Source organism: Delphinapterus leucas, chromosome 16 (assembly GCF_059928025.1).
Source record: "Delphinapterus leucas isolate spDelLeu-1000000601 "Yukka" chromosome 16, BTC_Dleu_Yukka2, whole genome shotgun sequence".
In the NCBI taxonomy this organism is placed as follows: Eukaryota; Metazoa; Chordata; class Mammalia; order Artiodactyla; family Monodontidae; genus Delphinapterus; species Delphinapterus leucas.
The window spans coordinates 25,339,676-25,357,896 of NC_143144.1; the positions used below are offsets into that span (position 1 = coordinate 25,339,676).

Below are 18,221 nucleotides of genomic sequence, written 5' to 3' on the forward strand. Positions count from 1 at the left end.
CATGCAGAGACATTTGGCAGAGACTTAGCAGATGGGGCCTTCTGTATAAGGAAACCTGAGGAGTGGGAATGATAAATCCGGCCTGCTGCCTTTGAGGCCTGACAGGAAAATTGTAGTCATAATACGTTACTGTGCTCATGATAAGGGGAGGAAAAGAGATGTTAAATAAAAGGGAGTTTAGGGCTTTCCTGGTGGCTCAGTGGTTAAGAAGCTGCCTGCCAATGCAGGGGACATGGGTTCGAGCCCTGGTCCGGGAAGATCCCACATGCCGCGGAGCAACTAAGCCCGTGCGCCACAGCTACTGAGCCTGCGCTCTAGAGCCCACGAGCCACAACTACTGAAGCCCATGTGCCACAACTACTGAAGCCCGCGTGCCTGGAGCCCGTGCTCCACAACAAGAGAAGCCACCGCAATGAGAAGCCTGCGCACCACAACGAAGAGCAGCTCCCGCTCGCCACAAGTAGAGAAAGTCTGCACGAAGCAATGAAGACCCAACACAGCCAGCAATAAAAAAAAAATAAAATAAATTTATTAAAAAAAGAAAAAAGGGACTTGATATATAGTCTTTTGACTAGCAGATGACAAAACTAGGTCCGGGTCTTGAGCACAGTGTTGGAACCTCATGTCCTGGGCCTGGCTCTGCCTCTGTCCTGCTCTGTGACCGTGGGCAGGTACTTTTCCCTCTCGGGGCCTCAGTTTCCTTATCAGGATATGTGGGGATGACATTCAAAATATTTAAGTGTGGTGTGGCTCAGGACAGTCACCGGTCTGCTGCAAAAATCCACTGAAGTGAGACTGTGTGCTCCCTGGAGCCAGCCGTGACCCAGTGATCCTTGGGTTGTAGCTTGTTTGAGGTTCAAGGGACCTTAGAAGATCATCCAGTACAGCGGCTGGCAAACCATATCCTTCAGGCCCATCTCCTGTTTCGGGAAATAAGAGTTCGTTGGGACACTGCCGCCCCCGCTCACTTGCATGTTGTCAGCAGGCGCTTAAGACTGCAACAGCAGAGTTGAGTGGTTGCCCCTGACTGCGTGGCCCACAAAGCCTGAAGTATTTACTATCTGGTCCTTTACAGGAAAGGTTTGCTCACTCCTGATCTGACAGCTCTTAGATCAGATGTGAAAACTGATCTCGACACAGAAACTGAGTCTCGGGAGGCAGAAGGGTTTGCTCGCCACGGGTCCCGTGTGATGGAGGCAGAGCTGGCCGAGGGAGCCCAGGTCTCTGGACTGCTGTCTAGTGCTCCCCACCCCAGTCATTCCCCCACCCTGCCTTTCCTTTTGTAAAGAGGCTCAGACCCCAGATCATGAGCTCTGGGAGGCTGTGTCTTATTCATTGTTATAATCAGCACAGAAGCTTGTTGGGTCTTGAGTGCACAGCGCTCCGCCTGGTTTAGCATCTACAGAAAGCTGTGGGTTTTGTTTGAAATGGCCCTGTGTGGAGGCAGAACTACTGCTAGTAATTGTAGTTAGATCACTAAATGATCACAGTCTTCGAGGCACTGGGCTAAGCACTTACTTCATTGGCGCATTGTCTTCTCACAGCAGCCCTTAGGAGGTTGCAATGACTGGAAACGGAGCTATAGAGCAAGTAACTCCAAAGCCATGGAGTTACTGAGCGGCGGAGTTGGAGTCATACCCAGGCCACGTGGCCCCAAAGCCTGGGTCCTGAACCACTGCACTGTGCTGGGGGTTGTCAGTGTGGGGTTGTTCTCAGAGACAATCTGATGGAGGGACCGTCTGGGATGGTCCTCGTTAAGCCTTGTTTAAGGAGGCCTTAAACAAGACAGAAGCTTCTGTCTACACAAAAGTCCAGGAGGTGCTCCAGGCTGACGTGGCTGCTCCATGATCAGTCAGGCTCCTCTTCTCTTGTTGCCCCACCATCATCAGCCATCATTTCTGGATGCTAGACAGGGAGAAGGAGGGAAGGGTAGAGGGCACACATCTTCTCTTTAAGGGGATGGCCCAGAAGTTGCACACATCACTTCTCCTCACATCCCATTGGCCCAAACTGAATCACATGATCATACTAGCTGCAAGGGAGGCTGGGACATGTAGTCTTCAGCTGGATGTCCCAGTCACAATTCCAGGGTATTATTGCTGAGGAAGAAGGAGAGAGTGGCTATTGGGGGACAGTGGGCAGCCTCTATCATAAATGCGTGGGTGGGACGGGGTGGCCCTGCCGTAGGCCTGGTGAGGGTGGAGCGGAAACTGGCCGCGGAGGTTGCCTGACTCAGTCTCTGTTCTGCCCCTGGCAGGTACAACTGCAAGGAGGAGTTCCAGATCCACGATGAGCTGCTCAAAGCCCATTACACGCTGGGCCGGCTCTCAGATGCCACCCCAGAGCACTACCTGGTGCAGGTGAGGTTGGGCCTGTCCCTCTCTCCCCCTTGCAGCCTCTCCCACCCTCTTGCCCTCCTTCCTCACAGGCTCCCTCCCTAATCTCCTCCTGCTTTCCACACTGTCCCCCTTCTCTGCTTCACTGCCTCACCCCACCCTCTGGGGTCCTGATCCCACTTCCTCTCACCCCCTGGTTTCCTGAGCCCCGTTCCTCCTGCCCTGTGGAGCCCCCTGCTCTTCTGTCCCCATCTGTCCCCTGCCTGGCCCCCAGCCTGCCCACACCTCTCTCTCGGAGCACCAGGGAGAACAGAGAAGGGAGCCTGAAAGACCTGGGACCCCAGACGGCTCCCTGCAGGCTCTCCATCCCATTCTCTTTTGAAGTTTCAGAACTTCTCTGGAATGTAGAGATATGTAGATGTACATGTACATCTATCTATCTGTCTTTGTATCTTTTTTTTTTTTTTTGTCTTAAATATCCTCTGGAAAGTAAAGTCTACAAGGGCAGATGACTTTTCATGTGTCTTGTTCACTGCTGTAGCCCCAGGCCCTAGAACAGTGCTTGGGTATAATGTAGGTGCTCAATAAATAGTGAACGAATGAATGAATGAATGATAATCATGATGATTAAACTGTATTTGTTGAAAGAGGGTCCGGGTAGGAGGTGGCAGTGGACGGGTAGATGGGTGAACAGGTACATAAGATGACCTCATGGTTCCTTTTTGCCCAGGAATGTGTCTTCTGGTTCCTCCTGCTTTCACCTGATCCCTGAGTAGTGTTTTCCTCTTTTCTCTGTAGTCACTGCCTCCCCAGCTGGGGAGGGGAGAAACCTGCCCATTCCCAGAGCCGCAGGCCTCTAGGAAGTGGCTAGCAGTTTTCTCCTGGTTGGTTCTTGGTGCCCCAGCTGTGACTCCCTACTCGAGCCCCTTTTCCATGAGCTTCCTCTGGGTATGAGAGATGTTTGCTGTGTGCCCGGGGAGCTGCAGGCTCACCCTAGAGGCAGCTTTGGTCTTCTGTTTCATGTCCCTGGAGTACCTCTCCCTGCTCTCCTTCTTCAAGGCCAGGCTCAGATGCCACTTCCTGCATGAAGCCTTTTTGGATTCCCCGTCAGGAGGAGTTGCCTTTCCTTTTCCCACACTGTACGACACTCCTCCTGGCATCACGGATAGTCACGTATTTTGTCTGCTTTTTCCACGAGTCAGCAGACAACTTGAGGACCATGTCCCCCACCCCCTCTCCCTGCTCCCCATCCCCTGGGGCCTGGGACAGAGCCCTGTTTGTGGAAGACGTCCCTGAGTCATCTGAGTGACCCCCTGTGGCTCTCCGCCTGCCAGGGCCGCTACTTCCTGGTGCGGGATGTTGCAGAGAAGATGGACATGCTGGGCACTTTGCAGAGCTGTGGGGCCCCCAACTTCCGGCAGGTGCGGGGCGGGCTCACTGTGTTCGGCATGGGGCAGCCCAGCCTCTCAGGATTCAGGCGGGTTCTTCAGAAACTCCAGAAGGACGGACACAGGGTAAGCATGGCCATTTCCCATGCAGGGGCTAGCCCCCAAATCTGGGGAAAGGGGTTCCAGGAGGGGCAACTTCAGAGGCTCTGGAGGGGCCTGGCCATATCATAAGGAGGGTGACTGGTGACCAGGCCCAGGCCCTGCCAGGCCTTCAATGCCATTATGGTCACTGTGGTCAGCATGACTGGGAAATTCTGGGTAAATGTTTATTGCAGTGTCCTGTGTGGACATGGGAGCCCCAAGGTCAGAAGCTCCTTATACACCCCACAGGATGATGATCACAGCTAACACTTAGGTCCTCATGTCAATCCTATGAGGCAGTTATTCACCCATTTTACAGAGGAGGAAACTGAGGCCCAGAGAGGATAAGTGACACAGCCCCTGAGTGGTGTCCCAAGACACAAACCTAGACCCCTGGACTCCACGCACCTGCTTTACATGCCTCCTCTCTCCTGCCTGATGTGGAGGTGGGGCTTTGAGTGTCTCCAGGACAGGGGATGAGTGGCCACTGTGATCGTGGGCTTATGGCGGGCAGCCGAGTGTGATTTGACCTGGGTTAAGATGGAGAGGCCTTAGTGAACCAGAGTGGGGAGGGGGTGTTAGCTGAGCACGGATCCCACCTTCCCAGCAAGTTCTGCAGGGCGGGGCCTGCCCACACATCTCCCGCTGTCTGTACGGTGCCCAGTGAATGAATGATTACGTGATGGTGGTGGGCATTCACTTCTTCAGCGGATGTTTATCAAGCGCTTGATTTACCTAGGGCTCTGCGCTAGGAATTGTGGGGACATGAAAATGACAAGGACATGATTCTACCTGCAAGGAACGTAGTCCACAAAGGGAGAAAGATGTATTCATTGATAACGTTAATCCAGAGCAGGAGTTAACACCACAAGATTCAGATGAAGGGCTCTTGGCCCTGAGAGGAGGGAGGGTCAGGAGCCGGTGGCATTGGGACTGAGCTTTGCTTCTGGGGTAGGATTCAGGTTGCAGGGGCAGAGTGGGGTGATGGGCCCGCGATGAGGGGGAGCGGCTAGCTCGGAGGCCCCGAGGTGGGGTAGCGGTGATGCCTCCTTCCTCCTTGGGTTCCCGGCAGGAGTGCGTCATCTTCTGTGTGCGGGAGGAGCCCGTGCTGTTCCTGCGTGATGATGAGGACTTTGTGCCCTACACGCCTCGAGACAAGCAGAGTCTTCACGAGAACCTCCAGGGCCTCGGACCCGGGGTCCAGGTGGAGCGCTTGGAGCTGGCCATCCGGAAGGAGGTGAGGGCCACCGGTGTGGGTGGGAGGCCGCCCCCCTCGTAGGCCTTGGACAGCTGAGTTGAGCCCCAGCCCCGCTTTGCTCTTACTGGCACACACTCGCTCACTTTTCTGCCCTGCTTGGGTGAATGGCTGCTGCATCGCTGGCTCCGGGCAGCCTGGGGAAGGACTTTTCTTCTCGGCTCTGCTTGCCTCTGCCCCTTTCCCACCCTGCTTTTCTCCTCCAAACTCAGCACCATTATTTAGAAAAGGGTCTGGTGGAGGAGAAAGAGCTCTAGACTGAAAGCCCCAGGACAAGTTCAGCCTCCTGTGAGCTGTGAGGCCTGGGCTGGGTCACTTCTCTCCATGGGCCTCTGTTTCTGAGGTTCCTCTGTCCTCCTCCTTCACAGCTGGGAGGTTTGTCAGGGTCTCTGAGGCTGTTGATGCACCCAGAGGTGTGTAAATAGTGTGTGGGGGTCATGGCGTCCCCTACCTCCCCTGGGACATCCCGGGCAGGAACGGAGGCCGCAGCTCAGGCTTCCTCCCCTCTAGCTCCCAGCTGACCGAGCTTCCTCCTGTCCTTCAGTCTGGCGGTTTAGCCAATTCCTGCTGCCCACCGGGCCAAGCCCTTCCAGCCTGGCCCCAGTGTGGGCCATATCAGCTCAGGCATGGGTGGCTGCCCTCGGGCCAGTGGCCACCCTGGTCCCGTCAGGGCTCCCAGGGCACAGAGAGGACCTCTGGTGTGTAGCTCTCCCTGGAGGGAAAGCAGCCTGTCCATGGCCTCGGTGTGGCCTAGGCACTCCAGAGCTCAGTCAGGAAAGTCCATCATGGCCCTCTGACCCCCTACCATCTCTAGATCCACGACTTTGCCCAGCTGAGCGAGAACAAGTACTACGTGTACCACAACACCGAAGACCTGCGGGGGGAGCCCCACGCCGTGGCCGTCAAGGGCGAGGATGATGTGCACGTGACCCAGGAGGTGTACAAGCGGCCCCTCTTCCTGCGGCCCACCTACAGGTACCGAGGGCCTGCACAGGCCCCCAGTGTGCTGGGTGTGGGTGCTCTCTAGGCCTGCTCTCCAGCTGCGGCCTCAGTCTCACCATCTGCAGGTTGGGCTGAGTTCCCCACGCCTGTGTCTCCCATGGGAATATGGGGGTCCGGCGTGTGTGGCCTGCCTGATGGGCCGCTCCCCCTCACCCGGCAGGTACCACCGTCTGCCCCTGCCAGAGCAAGGAGCCCCCCTGGAAGCCCAGTTTGATGCCTTTATCAGTGTCCTCCGGGTAAGTGGGGGCAAGAGGGGTGCTGGGAGCATGGAGGGTGGGCAGGTGCTTGGAGAGTGGGTCTGTGTCAAGGCCCCGTCTCCATGGAGATGCCCTGGTGGGTGTGGCTTCTGGAAGAAGGCTGAGGGCGTGAGTGTGTGGGCTGTGTGTGTGTCTGGTGTGGGTGTGTATTTGTACATTCTCTAATGACAGAGCCCAGCGCTGACCGTCTGGAGGACTGGACTCTGGCTGTGGCTTGGCTGCTAACTTGCTGTGTGATCCTGGACAGATCTCCTAACTTCTAGGCCTCAAGTTCCTCATTTCTATATTGGAACTAAAAATTCTTACCTTCCAGGCTTCCGCTGATATCTCCTGAGTATCGGTGTTTCTGTCCCAACCCCCTTGGGAGGTCACCTTATTTAATTTGCCTCTCACAAAGAGTAACTGTGGCCCTGTCCCCTCTGAGTAGTTCTCAGCTCCAGGGCCCTGGGAAGGAGGCAGGGCCCGTGCTCCTGGGGCAGGTGGAGCAGATCGGGCCGTGGGGCTGGGCGGCCCATGTCATGATTCCCCAGCCCCAATTTGGTCCTCAGCCGAGGGCTTTCTGGTCACGCTGTTACCTGCTCTTCATGACCCTTCCCCAGGAGACCCCCAGCCTGCTGCTGCTCCGAGAGGCCCATGGGCCTCCCCCTGCTCTCCTCTTCAGCTGCCAGACGGGCGTGGGCAGGACCAACCTGGGCATGGTTCTGGGCACCCTCATCCTGCTTCACCACAGTGGGACTGCCTCGAGGCCGGAGTGAGTGGCTAGTGGGACCCAGTGCCCCAGGGGACTGTGGGGATAAGGAGAGGGGAGGGCGGGGCTGCCCCACGTTGCCGGGGACACGTCAGAAGCCCAGAGCTACAGCTGGAAGTTGGGCAGCTGGGGTTCACTTCCCAGTTTGCTGCAGACTTCACTGGCTGACCTGGAGAAAGTCACTTGGCCTTTCTGGGCCCCAGTTTCCCCAGTGGAACAAACGCCTCTTGTCTCCCCAACTGATTTGGAAGGAAAACTTGGAGCATGTAGTCCGGTGCCTCTCATCGGCCAGGTGAATGGGAGGGTGTCGACAGCGGGGCATCCTCCAGGCCTGCGGGGGCGCTGACGAGGCTACTGCCCCTCCCTGTCAGGGCTGCCCCTACGAAGACCAAGCCACTGCCCATGGAGCAGCTCCAGGTGGTCCAGAGCTTTCTCCACGTGGTGCCCCAGGGGAGGAGGATGGTGGAGGAGGTGAGCTAGGGGGCTGGGCAAGGAGCTGGGGGCGGGGCCGTGGAGGGGCACTCGCTCCCCTCACTGGGGGGCCTCTTCCTCCCCTGCCCGCTCCTTCCCTTCCTGGCCAGTCATTCTCTTTCCTCCTCTCTTCTCTTCTACCTCCTGCCATCTTTCCATGGCCCTGCTCCATCCCTGCTGCCGTCCCCTCTTCCCTGCCCTGGTCTCTGGCACCAGGTGGACAGAGCCATCACCGCCTGTGCAGAGTTGCACGACCTGAAGGAAGTAGTCCTGGAACACCGGAGGGAGCTGGAAGGCAGCCCGCCGGAGACCCCGGCTCAGGTGAGGCATCGAGAGCCGCTGCTTTTGCCTGAGCCCGGCAGCCTTGTTTGGTTGGGCCTGTTGACTGGCCCCCTTCAGACTGGCTTTTCCTAATTGCTGCTTCTCCCATGAGCAGAGCAGTTTTCAGAGGAAGGGGAGATGGGGAGCTGGGCCTGCAGGAAGAGAGGAAGTTTACTTTCCCTGACCAGGACCCCTTGCTGCAGAATAAACAGGATGGAGGAAGGGGCTGCTGGCAAGGTGCTGGGGGCCTCTGGCTCCAGATACTTCCCAGGCTGCTCCCGGCTCCCCCCGCAAATAAAAACCCTCGCTGTTCTTTGGGAAGGCCAAGGTTTGGTCCAGCCGCTGATTCTGCAAGAGTGATGGGCTCTGGGCTGTCTCAGCAGGCCTGTCCCTGTGCTCTGGGGAGAGGAGGTTGGCTTGTTCGCACACAGCGCATGGAAAGAATCTAAAGCCCGCAGAGTCTTTTTCTTCTTTAACACTTAAAAAAGTGTTTTAAAAGCAATATTGTATCATAGAAAATTGAGAAATTAGAGAAGGAATAAAACTGCCCGTCATCCAAGCCCAGCTGCCGTGAGCATTTTGGCTGCCTTCCTTCAGTTTTCATATCTCTGATGTTCTTTTGTAGGTTGCCTAGGGCACGTCTATGTCCTGCTTATTTCACGTAACCCCATCTCTTCCATGTCATACCTGCTTATCGTTGTTGAGGTTTACTGGCTGTGGAACCAAAGCCATTGCGAGGCTCAGCCATCATTGGCCCGATAGTTTAGGAGCAGAGCTCTGGCCCGATTGCCTGAGTTCTTTCTGTTCCTGGCTCTGCCACCTAGAGGCGTGTGGACCTGGGCAACCTGCTTCACTGCTCTGTGCCTCAGTTTCCCCACTCGTAAAATGAGGCCACTCACAATAACTACCCCATAGGGTGGTTGTGAGGATTAGGTGAGCTCAGGTCATAAGGCCTCAGAAGGGCGCCTGGCAGAGCAGGTGTTCCTCCTGGCCGTCACCTGCTGTGATCCTCAGGCCCCATCTAGTTGTGCAGTGGGGTCAAAGTGAGTACTTCGCATTGAACTACTTCATGAAGATGAGGCTTTTGTGTATTTAGGATTTTTCCCCTTATAAGGTCTAGATTAGGGGTTGACAGACGATGGCCCACGGGCCAAATCCAACCCACCACCTGTTTTGATAAATAAGTTTTGTTGGAACGAGGTCTTGCCCATCCATTTATGTACCGTCTCTGGCTCTCTTATGCCGCCGTGACAGAGTCCAGCTGTTGCAAGGCAGATCGTGTCGCCCACAAGCCTAGAAAATTTACTGTCTGGCCTTTTATAGAAATAAAAGTTTGCTGACCTCTGGCCTGGATTCCCAAAGATGGGGGGTTAAATTTCATCCAAGGGCATGACCTTTTTTTCGGGCCTGTACGAATCTCACTTGCCCTCTAGAAGGTGGTGCTGACTCAGCAGGGGAAGCCTGAGATCCGAAGGTGAAGAGAGGGACCCTTGGAATTTTCTGTGACAGCCCCCTGCCCAGAGGACGCTGGGGTGGGGAGGGTCGCAGCTCTTAAGCGAGGGCCTCTGGTTCAGGGAAGGGTGTTTATACACTTGCTGCTTCAACACGGATTGTGGGCGACCCTGCATGGTGGGTGGCATCGGAGCAAAGCGGCGAGGCCCAGCCTGTCTCTGGGCACAGAGCCTCACCGAGAGCTGTAGTGCCTCCTGGGGTCACCAGTAGCTCTTCCTGCACCACGGATAAACCACAGCAAATGGGATAGGGTTGGAAGAACTTCCAACCTGGCGAAACAGGGTTATGAAGGGTGGGGGTAGATTGTCTAATGGGAATTTCTGAGGCTTAACTCCTGCCCTTCTGGGGATGGGGATGGGTGGCTTAGCAGCCCCATCTTTACTGCCCGCCCTCCTTCCTGGTCCCTTCCTCTCAGGAAAGCGGCAGCCAGCGCGGTGTCCGGCAGAGGGCGCTGCAGAGCCTGGAGCGATACTTCTACCTGGTCCTGTTTAACTACTATCTCCATGAACAGGTGGGGCAGGGGGATGAGCGGACCCATCCCCCTTTCTCCTGGGGCCCCTCCAGACTCCCCACCCAGTGGCTGGCATGGGGTTGATGGGGACCCCTGTGGAGCCGGGGAGGGGAGTGGGGACATGTGTGTTGGTTCCAGAGGAAGGCGGGTTTGGGGGAGGCAAGGAGAGACCCAGATAGAGGGATGGTCCCTGAGCAGGTCAGGCAAAGGGAGGCCCCACGTCTCTTTCCTCTGGGCCCATCTCTGAACCCTTAGCCAGGGCATCGGGGCCTGGAGGGATCTCGCTTCGGATATCCTGGTCCTCTCTCCCCAGCCCCTCATCCCTGCTCTGGGCCGTGATGGGTATCTCTTGGGGTCCCCCGACCAGAGGGCAGGCAGGGAGAGTTTGGGATGGCCATGTGACCCTGAGCTCCCGTCTCTCCCTGCCTCGGGCTGCAGTACCCGTTGGCTTTTGCCCTCAGTTTCAGCCGCTGGCTGTGTGCCCATCCCGAACTGTACCGCCTGCCTGTGACACTAAGCTCAGCGGGGCCTGTGGCCCCTGGGGACCTCATCACCACCGGCTCCCTGGTGAGTGTGCCTGGCTGGCTGGGGAAGTGGGCGTGGGTGTGGGCTGGCCCCGGGGTTGATTACAGCCTTGGTTCCTGTGGGGTTGGGCTAAGCATTGCCCTCACAGGAAGCAAAGGGTGGATGGCCCGTGCGGTGATGGGATCCTCCTGTGAACAAAATGGGGCCATTCTCAGGCCCTAAGAAGCATTTGCAGCTCTGGATACGTTCCAGTACCCACTCCTCATTCTGAACCCCAAGCGCTCTGGGCTGGGAGTCAGGAGACCTGGTTCTGGTATCTTTGCCACCAGCCTCTCATCTTTGAGCCTCAGCTTCCTAATCTGGAGAGTGGGCACCGTTGCACTTGCCCTTGCCAGGGTGGTTATGAGGCTCCAAGTGTGCAGAAGTGCTTTCTGAACTGTCAAGTGCTGGTCTCACCCCCCGCTCCCCATGCCCACCTGGGGCCAGGTTCTGAACCTCAGTCGGCCGCTGAGGGCCCCAGGCTTGCTTCTCTCCCAACAGGGGGCAGATGACCTCGTCTCCCCGGACGCACTCAGCACTGTCAGAGAGATGGACGTGGCCAACTTTCGGCGGGTGCCCCGTTTGCCCATCTATGGCACGGCCCAGCCCAGTGCCAAGGTGACCAGCCAGGGGGCCCACTTGTGGGGTGAGGAGAAGGGGGGTTGAGCTCTTTCACTGACGGCCATCTGTCCCCCCAGGCCCTGGGGAGTATCTTGGCCTACTTGACCGACACTAAGAGGAAGCTGCAGCAGGTCGTGTGGGTCAACCTGAGAGAGGAGGCTGTGCTGGAGTGTGACGGGCGCACCCACAGCCTGCGGTGGCCTGGGCCCCCCACGGCCCCTAGCCAGGTGGAGGTGAGGCCCTCCTGCCTTGTACGCACCCCTGCCTTGGAGGCCTCCTGGGGACTTGGCCTGAAAGGGTCTTCAGAAGCGTCTGTGCTCCTTTTGTACAGATGAAGAAACTGAGGCCCCGAGAGGAGCGGTCTCAGGGAGTGGCTGACTCAGGACTCCCTTGCAGCCCTGGGTCTGGTTATAAACCTTGAGGCTTGAGAAGGGGGAGGGATGGGCCCGGAAGCCAGAACTGTCCTGGCCGCAGAGGTGCTGGTCTTTCAGGGCTGGCCTGGGGGCTGCCGCGTGGCCTGAGCCCTCTGTCCCACCCTCCCCTAGAACCTGGAGACCCAGCTGAAGGCCCACCTGAGCATGCCTCCCGCAGGCACCCAGGGCCCACGGACCCGCAGGTTCCAGACATGCCTCACGACACAGGAGGTCTTCAGCCAGCACCGTGGGGCCTGCCCCGGCCTTACCTACCACCGCGTCCCCATGCCAGACTTCTGTGCCCCCCGCGAGGAGGTGAGGGGGCTGCGTGGCTGAGGCCTCTGGGGAGGGAGAGGACGCCCCCCCCCCGCCTCCCTCAGGCCTGGGCCTTGGCTGTGGGCACAGCTCCCCAGAGGGACTAAGAGCTTGTTCTGCAGGGTTTCAGGTCGGCCTAGGTGGTTTATTCACATGCCTGCCAAGCTTCGTGTTTGCGTGCGTGCGCGTGCCTGTTTGTGTGTGTATTATGTGTTGTAGGTATGTGTGGGGTGGGTGAGCATGTCTGTGTGTGTTCAGAGTGGGTGTGGTTGTGGAGAGTGTGTGTGGTGTGTCTGTGTCTATGGAGGCTGTGCTGCGCCACTTGTCTTTACTGTGGGACGCGTGGAGAGCGTGTCTGGTGGGGAGCTGTGTGGTGTGTGTGTAGGGGGTTTGTGGAGGAGGGTGCTGGGAAATGCTGTGTGTGACTGAGGGAGTTCTGTGTGCATGTGGTATCTGTAGGTTTATGCCCGTGAATGTCTGTACGGTCTGTGGGTCTTTAAGGTTTGTGTGGTGTGTGTGCCTGGCATGTATTGTGTGGGGTCGCTGTGTGCCTGTGTGATGTGTCAATTCTTTGGGTGATGCGCCTGTGTCTGTCTGTCTGTGAGACGGGTGGTGACGGGGCTTGTATGGCCCCCTCACTTTGCTCTGTGGGTCTGGCTGCCCGTAGTTTGTTGCCCTCTGGTGGTCTCACGCTGCAGTGATTGGCTGAGGTTGGGACTGCCCTCAAACTGGGATCTGGGTTGGGTCCACCTCAGGAGGGCAGTTGGGGGGGGCGGGGCCCACGTGCAGCCCGGGGGCGCAGCACATAGGAATGTGCTTGTTCTACCTGGCAGATGGTGGGCACCAGGAACCTCAGGTGTGTGCCCGTGTCTGCTCATACGTCTAGTGCCTGGTTATATGGGAGTGTGGCTGTTTACATGCACGTGGTCTTGTGTGTACTGCAGTGAGCTGAGTGTATGTGCATACAAGGTTGTGAGCCTGACACAGCCAGGCTCCGGGCAGACACTCCCAGGACAGCTGCCGGGGTTGCCATTTGGAGGGATGGGCCATCTTGGGAGTCTGTGCAGCTGGGAGTACCCACTGACTCAGACCTCGGTCTTCCTGTGCAGGATTTTGACCGGCTGCTGGGGACCCTGCAGGCTGCCCTCGCCAAGGACCCGGGTTCCGGCTTCGTGTTCAGCTGCCTCAGCGGCCAGGGCCGGACCACGACCGCCATGGTGGTGGCCGTGCTTGCCTTCTGGCACATCCGAGTATGTGTGGCCTCCTGTGTGAGGACAGGGCTCTGCCCAGGCAGGGTGGGCATTTGGTCCCTGGGGACCCTGGCTGTGGCAGGAAGGTGTGGTCCCAGAGCCCCCTCTCATCAGCCCTGGAGAGACGGCGCGTGGGCTGGCAGACCCCCGGCACGGGCTCCAGCTGTGGGCAGAGCTGGGGGAGGGTGCGGTCTGGTAGCCATGCTTCCGGTCCCAGCAGCTGTCCTCCCTTAGGGCTTCCCCGAGGTGGGCGAGGAGGAGCTCGTGAGCGTGCCCGATGCCAAGTTCACCAAGGGCGAGTTTGAGGTGAGCATGCCCCGTGGGGTCCCCAGGGGACACCTGGGGGAGGGGAGGGGTGAGTCTTGCTGGCAGGTTGGGGGGAGATCTTCAAAGCTCCTCCTAAGGCCATTACCTTATTCTACCTCATCGTATCAGTCCTTCCCTGTCCCCATTTCACAGATGAGCAAACAGGGCACAGGGTAGCTTGGCTCTGGGCCCTGGCAGATAGTGTTTGGAGAAGAGGGGGCGGATCCCCCCCACTCCTCCTGGCCCTGCTGCTGGGCTCCTGGCCACCATCTTGTCTGGGTAACACTGACGACCACCTCACGGGCACCTGGGACCCAGCTGCGGTTGGTGACCCTGGTGCCGGGCCCTGGACCACCCCACCCCACCCCCATTTCAATTCAGGACACTGGATGGACAGTGCTAACGTCTCACATTTAGCCATCCATGTATTGCACCTCACGTGCCTCATGTCATGTTCCCTGACACCCTGTAAGTAGGTGGCAGTGTCCCCGTCTTACACATGGGGCAAGTGGAACTCAGAGTTGGCACGTGGCTGCCCGGTGTCGGTGTTGTGGTCGACTCCTGCCTACCTGGCCGGCCTGGCCAGTGCCCCTTCCCTGCCCTCCCTACTGTCCTGACACCCTGGCCTCCATGCAGCTCCTCAAACTCACCAAGCGCTTTCAGCTTCTGGGCCTTTGCATATGCTTTTCCCTTGCCCTGGACCACTTCTCTCTTCCTTCTTCTGGCTGATTCACTGATTCTTTTCTTTTTAATTTCTTATTGTGGTAAAACGTACATAACACAAAATTTACCATTTTAACCATTTTTCAGTGTACAGCTCTGTGGCATTAAGTACATTCACATTATTGTGCAACCATCACCACCATCTCCAGAACTTTTTCCTTAGGCCAAATTGACCGTATCCATTAAACACTAACTGCCCATCTCCCCTCCCCCAGCCCCTGGCAGCCACCATTCCGCTTTCTATCTCTATGAATTTGACTATTTTACGTACCTCATGTGAGGAGAATCATACAGCGTTTGTCCTTTTGTGACTGGTTTATTGCACTTAGCATAATAGCATCCAGTTTCATCCGTGGTGTAGCACGTGTCACAATTTGCATTTTTAAAAGGCTGAGTAGCATTCCATTGTAAGTATCGACCACAGTTTGTTTATCCATTCACCTGTCCGTGGGCACTTACGTTGTCTTCACCTTTGGGCTACTGTGAATCATGCTGCTGTGAACATGGGTGTACACATATCTGTTTGAGTCTTTGCTTTCAGTTCCAGAAGTGGAATCACTGGATCAACTGGTAATTCACTGTTTAAATTTTGAGGAACTGCCATATTGTTTTCCACAGCAGCTGCACCTTATACATTCCTGCCAGCAAAGCACAAGGGTTCCAATTCCTCCACATTCTTGCCAACACTTGTTGTTTTCTGTTTTTTTTTTTTTTTTTTTGATAATAGCCTTCCTAGTATGTATGAAGTGACATCTCACTGTGGTGTTGATTTGAATTTCCCCACCGACTAGTGATGTTGAACATTGTTTCATTTGTTTTATGGCCATTTTTGTATCTTTCTTGGAGAAATTCCTATCTGAATTCTTTGCCCATTTTTGATTTGCGTTGTTTTGTTATTGTTGAGTTGTAGGAACTCTTTATATATTCTGGATATCAATCCCTTGTTAGATACGTGATAGTTCAGTGGGTTGCCTTTTTACTCTATTGATAGTGTCCTTTCATGCAAAAATTTTTAATTTTGATGAAAATCAGTTTGTCTGTTTTTTCTTGTTTCCTGTGCTTTTGGTGTCATATCCAAGAAGTCATTGCTAAATGCAACGTTATGAAGCTTTTCTTCTAAGAATTTTATGGTTTTAGCTCTTACATTGAGGTCTTTGATCCATTTTGAATTAATTTTATTTTTTTAGTTTAATTTTATTTTTTTATATAGCAGGCTCTTATTAGTTATCCATTTTATACATATTAGTGTATATATGTCAATCCCAGTCTCCCAATTCATCACACCACCACCCCACCACCGCCACTTTCCCCCCTTGGTGTCCATACGTTTGTTCTCTCCATCTGTGTCTCTATGTCTGCCCTGCAAACTGGTTCATCTGTGCCATTTTTCTAGGTTCCACATATATGTGTTAATATTACAATATTTGTTTTTCTCTTTCTGACTTACTTCACTCTGTATGACAGTCTCTAGATCCATCCACGTCTCTACAAATGACCCAATTTCGGTCCTTTATATGGCTGAGTAATATTCCATTGAATATATGTACCACATCTTCTTTATCCATTTGTCTGTCGGTGGGCATTTAGGTTGCTTCCATGACCTGGCTATTGTAAATAGTGCTGCAGTGAACATTGGGGTGCATGTGTCTTTTTCTTTTATTTTTTTTTTATTTGCAGTACGCAGGTGTCTCACTGTTGTGGCCTCCTGTCGTGGAGCACAGGCTCCGGACGCGCAGGCTCAGCGGCCATGGCTCATGGGCCCAGCCGCTCCGCGGCATGTGGGATCTTCCTGGACCGGGACACGAACCCGTGTCCCCTGCATCAGCAGGCGAACTCTCAACCACTGCGCCACCAGGGAAGCCCCCATGTGTCTTTTTGAATTATGGTTTTCTCTGGGTATATGCCCAGTAGTGGGATTGCTAGGTCATATGTTAATTCTATTTTTAGTTTTTTAAGGAACCCACATACTGTTCTCCATAGCGGCAGTCTCAATTTACATTCCCACCAACAGTGCAAGAGGGTTCCCTTTTGTCCACACCCTCTCCAGCATTTGTTGTTTGTAGATTTTCTGATGTTGCCCATTCTAACTGGTGTGATGTGATACCTCATTGTAGTTTTGATTTGCATTTCTCTAATAATTAGTGATGTTGAGCAGCTTTTCATGTGTTTCTTGGCCACCTGTATGTCTTCTTTGAAGAAATGTCTATTTAGGTCTTCTGCCCATTTTTGGATTGGGTTGTTTCTTTTCTTAATATTGAGCTGCGTGAGCTATTTATATATTTTGGAGATTAATCCTTTGTCTGTTGATTTGTTTGCAAATATTTTCTCCCATTCTGAGGGTTGTCTTTTCATCTTGTTTGCAGTTTCCGTTGCTTTGCAAAAGCTTTTAAGTTTCATTAGGTCCCATTTGTTTATTTTTGTTTTTATTTCCATTACTCTAGAAGGTGGATCAAAAAAGATCTTGCTGTGATTTATGTCACAGAGTGTTCTTCCTATGTTTTCCTCTAAGACTTTTATAGTGTCCAGTCTTAACATTTAGGTCCATTTTGAGTTTATTTTTGTGTATGGTATTAGGGAGTGTTCTAATTTCATTCTTTTACATGTAGCTGTCCAGTTTTCCCAGCACCAGTTATTGAAGAGACTGTCTTTTCTCCATTGTATGTCCTTGCCTCCTTTGTCATAGATTAGTTGACCATAGGTGCATGGGTTTATCTCTGGGCTTTCTATCCCGTTCCATTGATCTATAGTTCTGTTTTTGTGCCATACCATTATTGTCTTGATTAGTGTAGCTTTGTAGTATAGTCTGAAGTCAGGGAGTCTGATTCCTCCAGCTCCGTTTTTTTCCCTCAAGACTGCTTTGGCTATTCGGGGTCTTTTGTGTCTCCATACAGATTTTAAGATTTTTTGTTCTAGTTCTGTAAAAAAATGCCATTGGTAATTTGACAGGGATTGCATTGAATCTATAGATTGCTTTGGGTAGTATAGTCATTTTCACAATATTGACTCTTCCAATCCAAAAACATGGTATATCTCTCCCTCTATTTGTATCATCTTTAATTTCTTTCATCAGTGTCTTATAGTTTTCTGCATACAGGTCTTTTGTCTCCTTAGGTAGGTTTACTCCTAGGTATTTTTTTCCTTTTGCTGCAATGGTATATGAGAGTGTTTCCTTAATTTCTCTTTCAGATTTTTCATCATTAGTGTACAGGAATGCACGAGATTTCTGTGCGTTAATTTTGTATCCTGCAACCTTACCAAATTCATTGATTGGGTCTAGTAGTTTTCTGGTGGCATCTTTAGGATTCTCTATGTATAGTATCATGTCATCTGCAAACAGTGACAGTTTTACTTCTTCTTTTCCACTTGTATTCCTTTTGTTTCTTTTTCTTCTCTGATTGCCATGGCTAGGATTTCTAAAACTATGTTGAGTAATAGCGGTGAGAATGGACGTCCTTGTCTTGTTCCTGATATTAGAGGAGATGCTTTCAGGTTTTCACCATTGAGAATGATGTTTGCTGTGGGTTTGTCGTATATGGCCTTTATTATGTTGAGGTAGGTTCCCTCTATGCCCACTTTCTGGAGAGCTTTTATCGTAAATGAGTGTTGAATTTTGTCAAAAGCTTTTTCTGCATCTACTGAGATGATCATATGGTTTTTATTCTTCAGTTTGTTAATATGGTGTATCACATTGATTGATTTGCATATATTGAAGAGTCCTTGCATCCCTGGGATAAATCCCACTTGATCATGGTGTATGATCCTTTTAATATGTTGTTGGACTCTGTTTGCTAGTATTTTGTTGAGGATTTTTGTGTCTATATTCATCAGTGATATTGGTCTGTAATTTTTTTGTATTATCTTTGTCTGGTTTTGGTATCAGGGTGATGGTGGCCTCATAGAATGAGTTTGGGAGTGTTCCTTCCTCTGCAATTTTTTGAAAGAGTTTGAGAAGGACGGGTGTTAGCGCTTCTCTAAATGTTTGACAGAATTCGCCTGTGAAGCCATCTGGTCCTGGGCTTTTGTTTGTTGGAAGATTTTTAATCACAGTTTCAATTTCAGTGTTTGTGATTGGCCTGTTCATATTTTC

General features: G+C 53.5%; 1 protein-coding gene across 2 annotated transcripts in view; it reads left to right on the forward strand.

The window, feature by feature from the left end:
- Positions 1-18,221, forward strand: part of PALD1 (phosphatase domain containing paladin 1) — an 84,902-nt gene that overhangs the window by 42,568 nt on the left and 24,113 nt on the right. For both annotated transcript variants that reach the window (XM_089897615.1, XM_022590796.3), the window contains exons 3-17: positions 2,258-2,360; positions 3,671-3,850; positions 4,938-5,102; positions 5,935-6,095; positions 6,283-6,358; positions 6,979-7,130; positions 7,499-7,598; positions 7,815-7,919; positions 9,847-9,942; positions 10,381-10,509; positions 11,008-11,124; positions 11,205-11,360; positions 11,673-11,855; positions 12,965-13,105; positions 13,340-13,411. In XM_089897615.1, the coding sequence (XP_089753741.1) occupies positions 2,258-2,360; positions 3,671-3,850; positions 4,938-5,102; positions 5,935-6,095; positions 6,283-6,358; positions 6,979-7,130; positions 7,499-7,598; positions 7,815-7,919; positions 9,847-9,942; positions 10,381-10,509; positions 11,008-11,124; positions 11,205-11,360; positions 11,673-11,855; positions 12,965-13,105; positions 13,340-13,411 (1,936 nt within the window). The remainder of the gene's footprint in view (positions 1-2,257; positions 2,361-3,670; positions 3,851-4,937; positions 5,103-5,934; positions 6,096-6,282; positions 6,359-6,978; positions 7,131-7,498; positions 7,599-7,814; positions 7,920-9,846; positions 9,943-10,380; positions 10,510-11,007; positions 11,125-11,204; positions 11,361-11,672; positions 11,856-12,964; positions 13,106-13,339; positions 13,412-18,221) is intronic.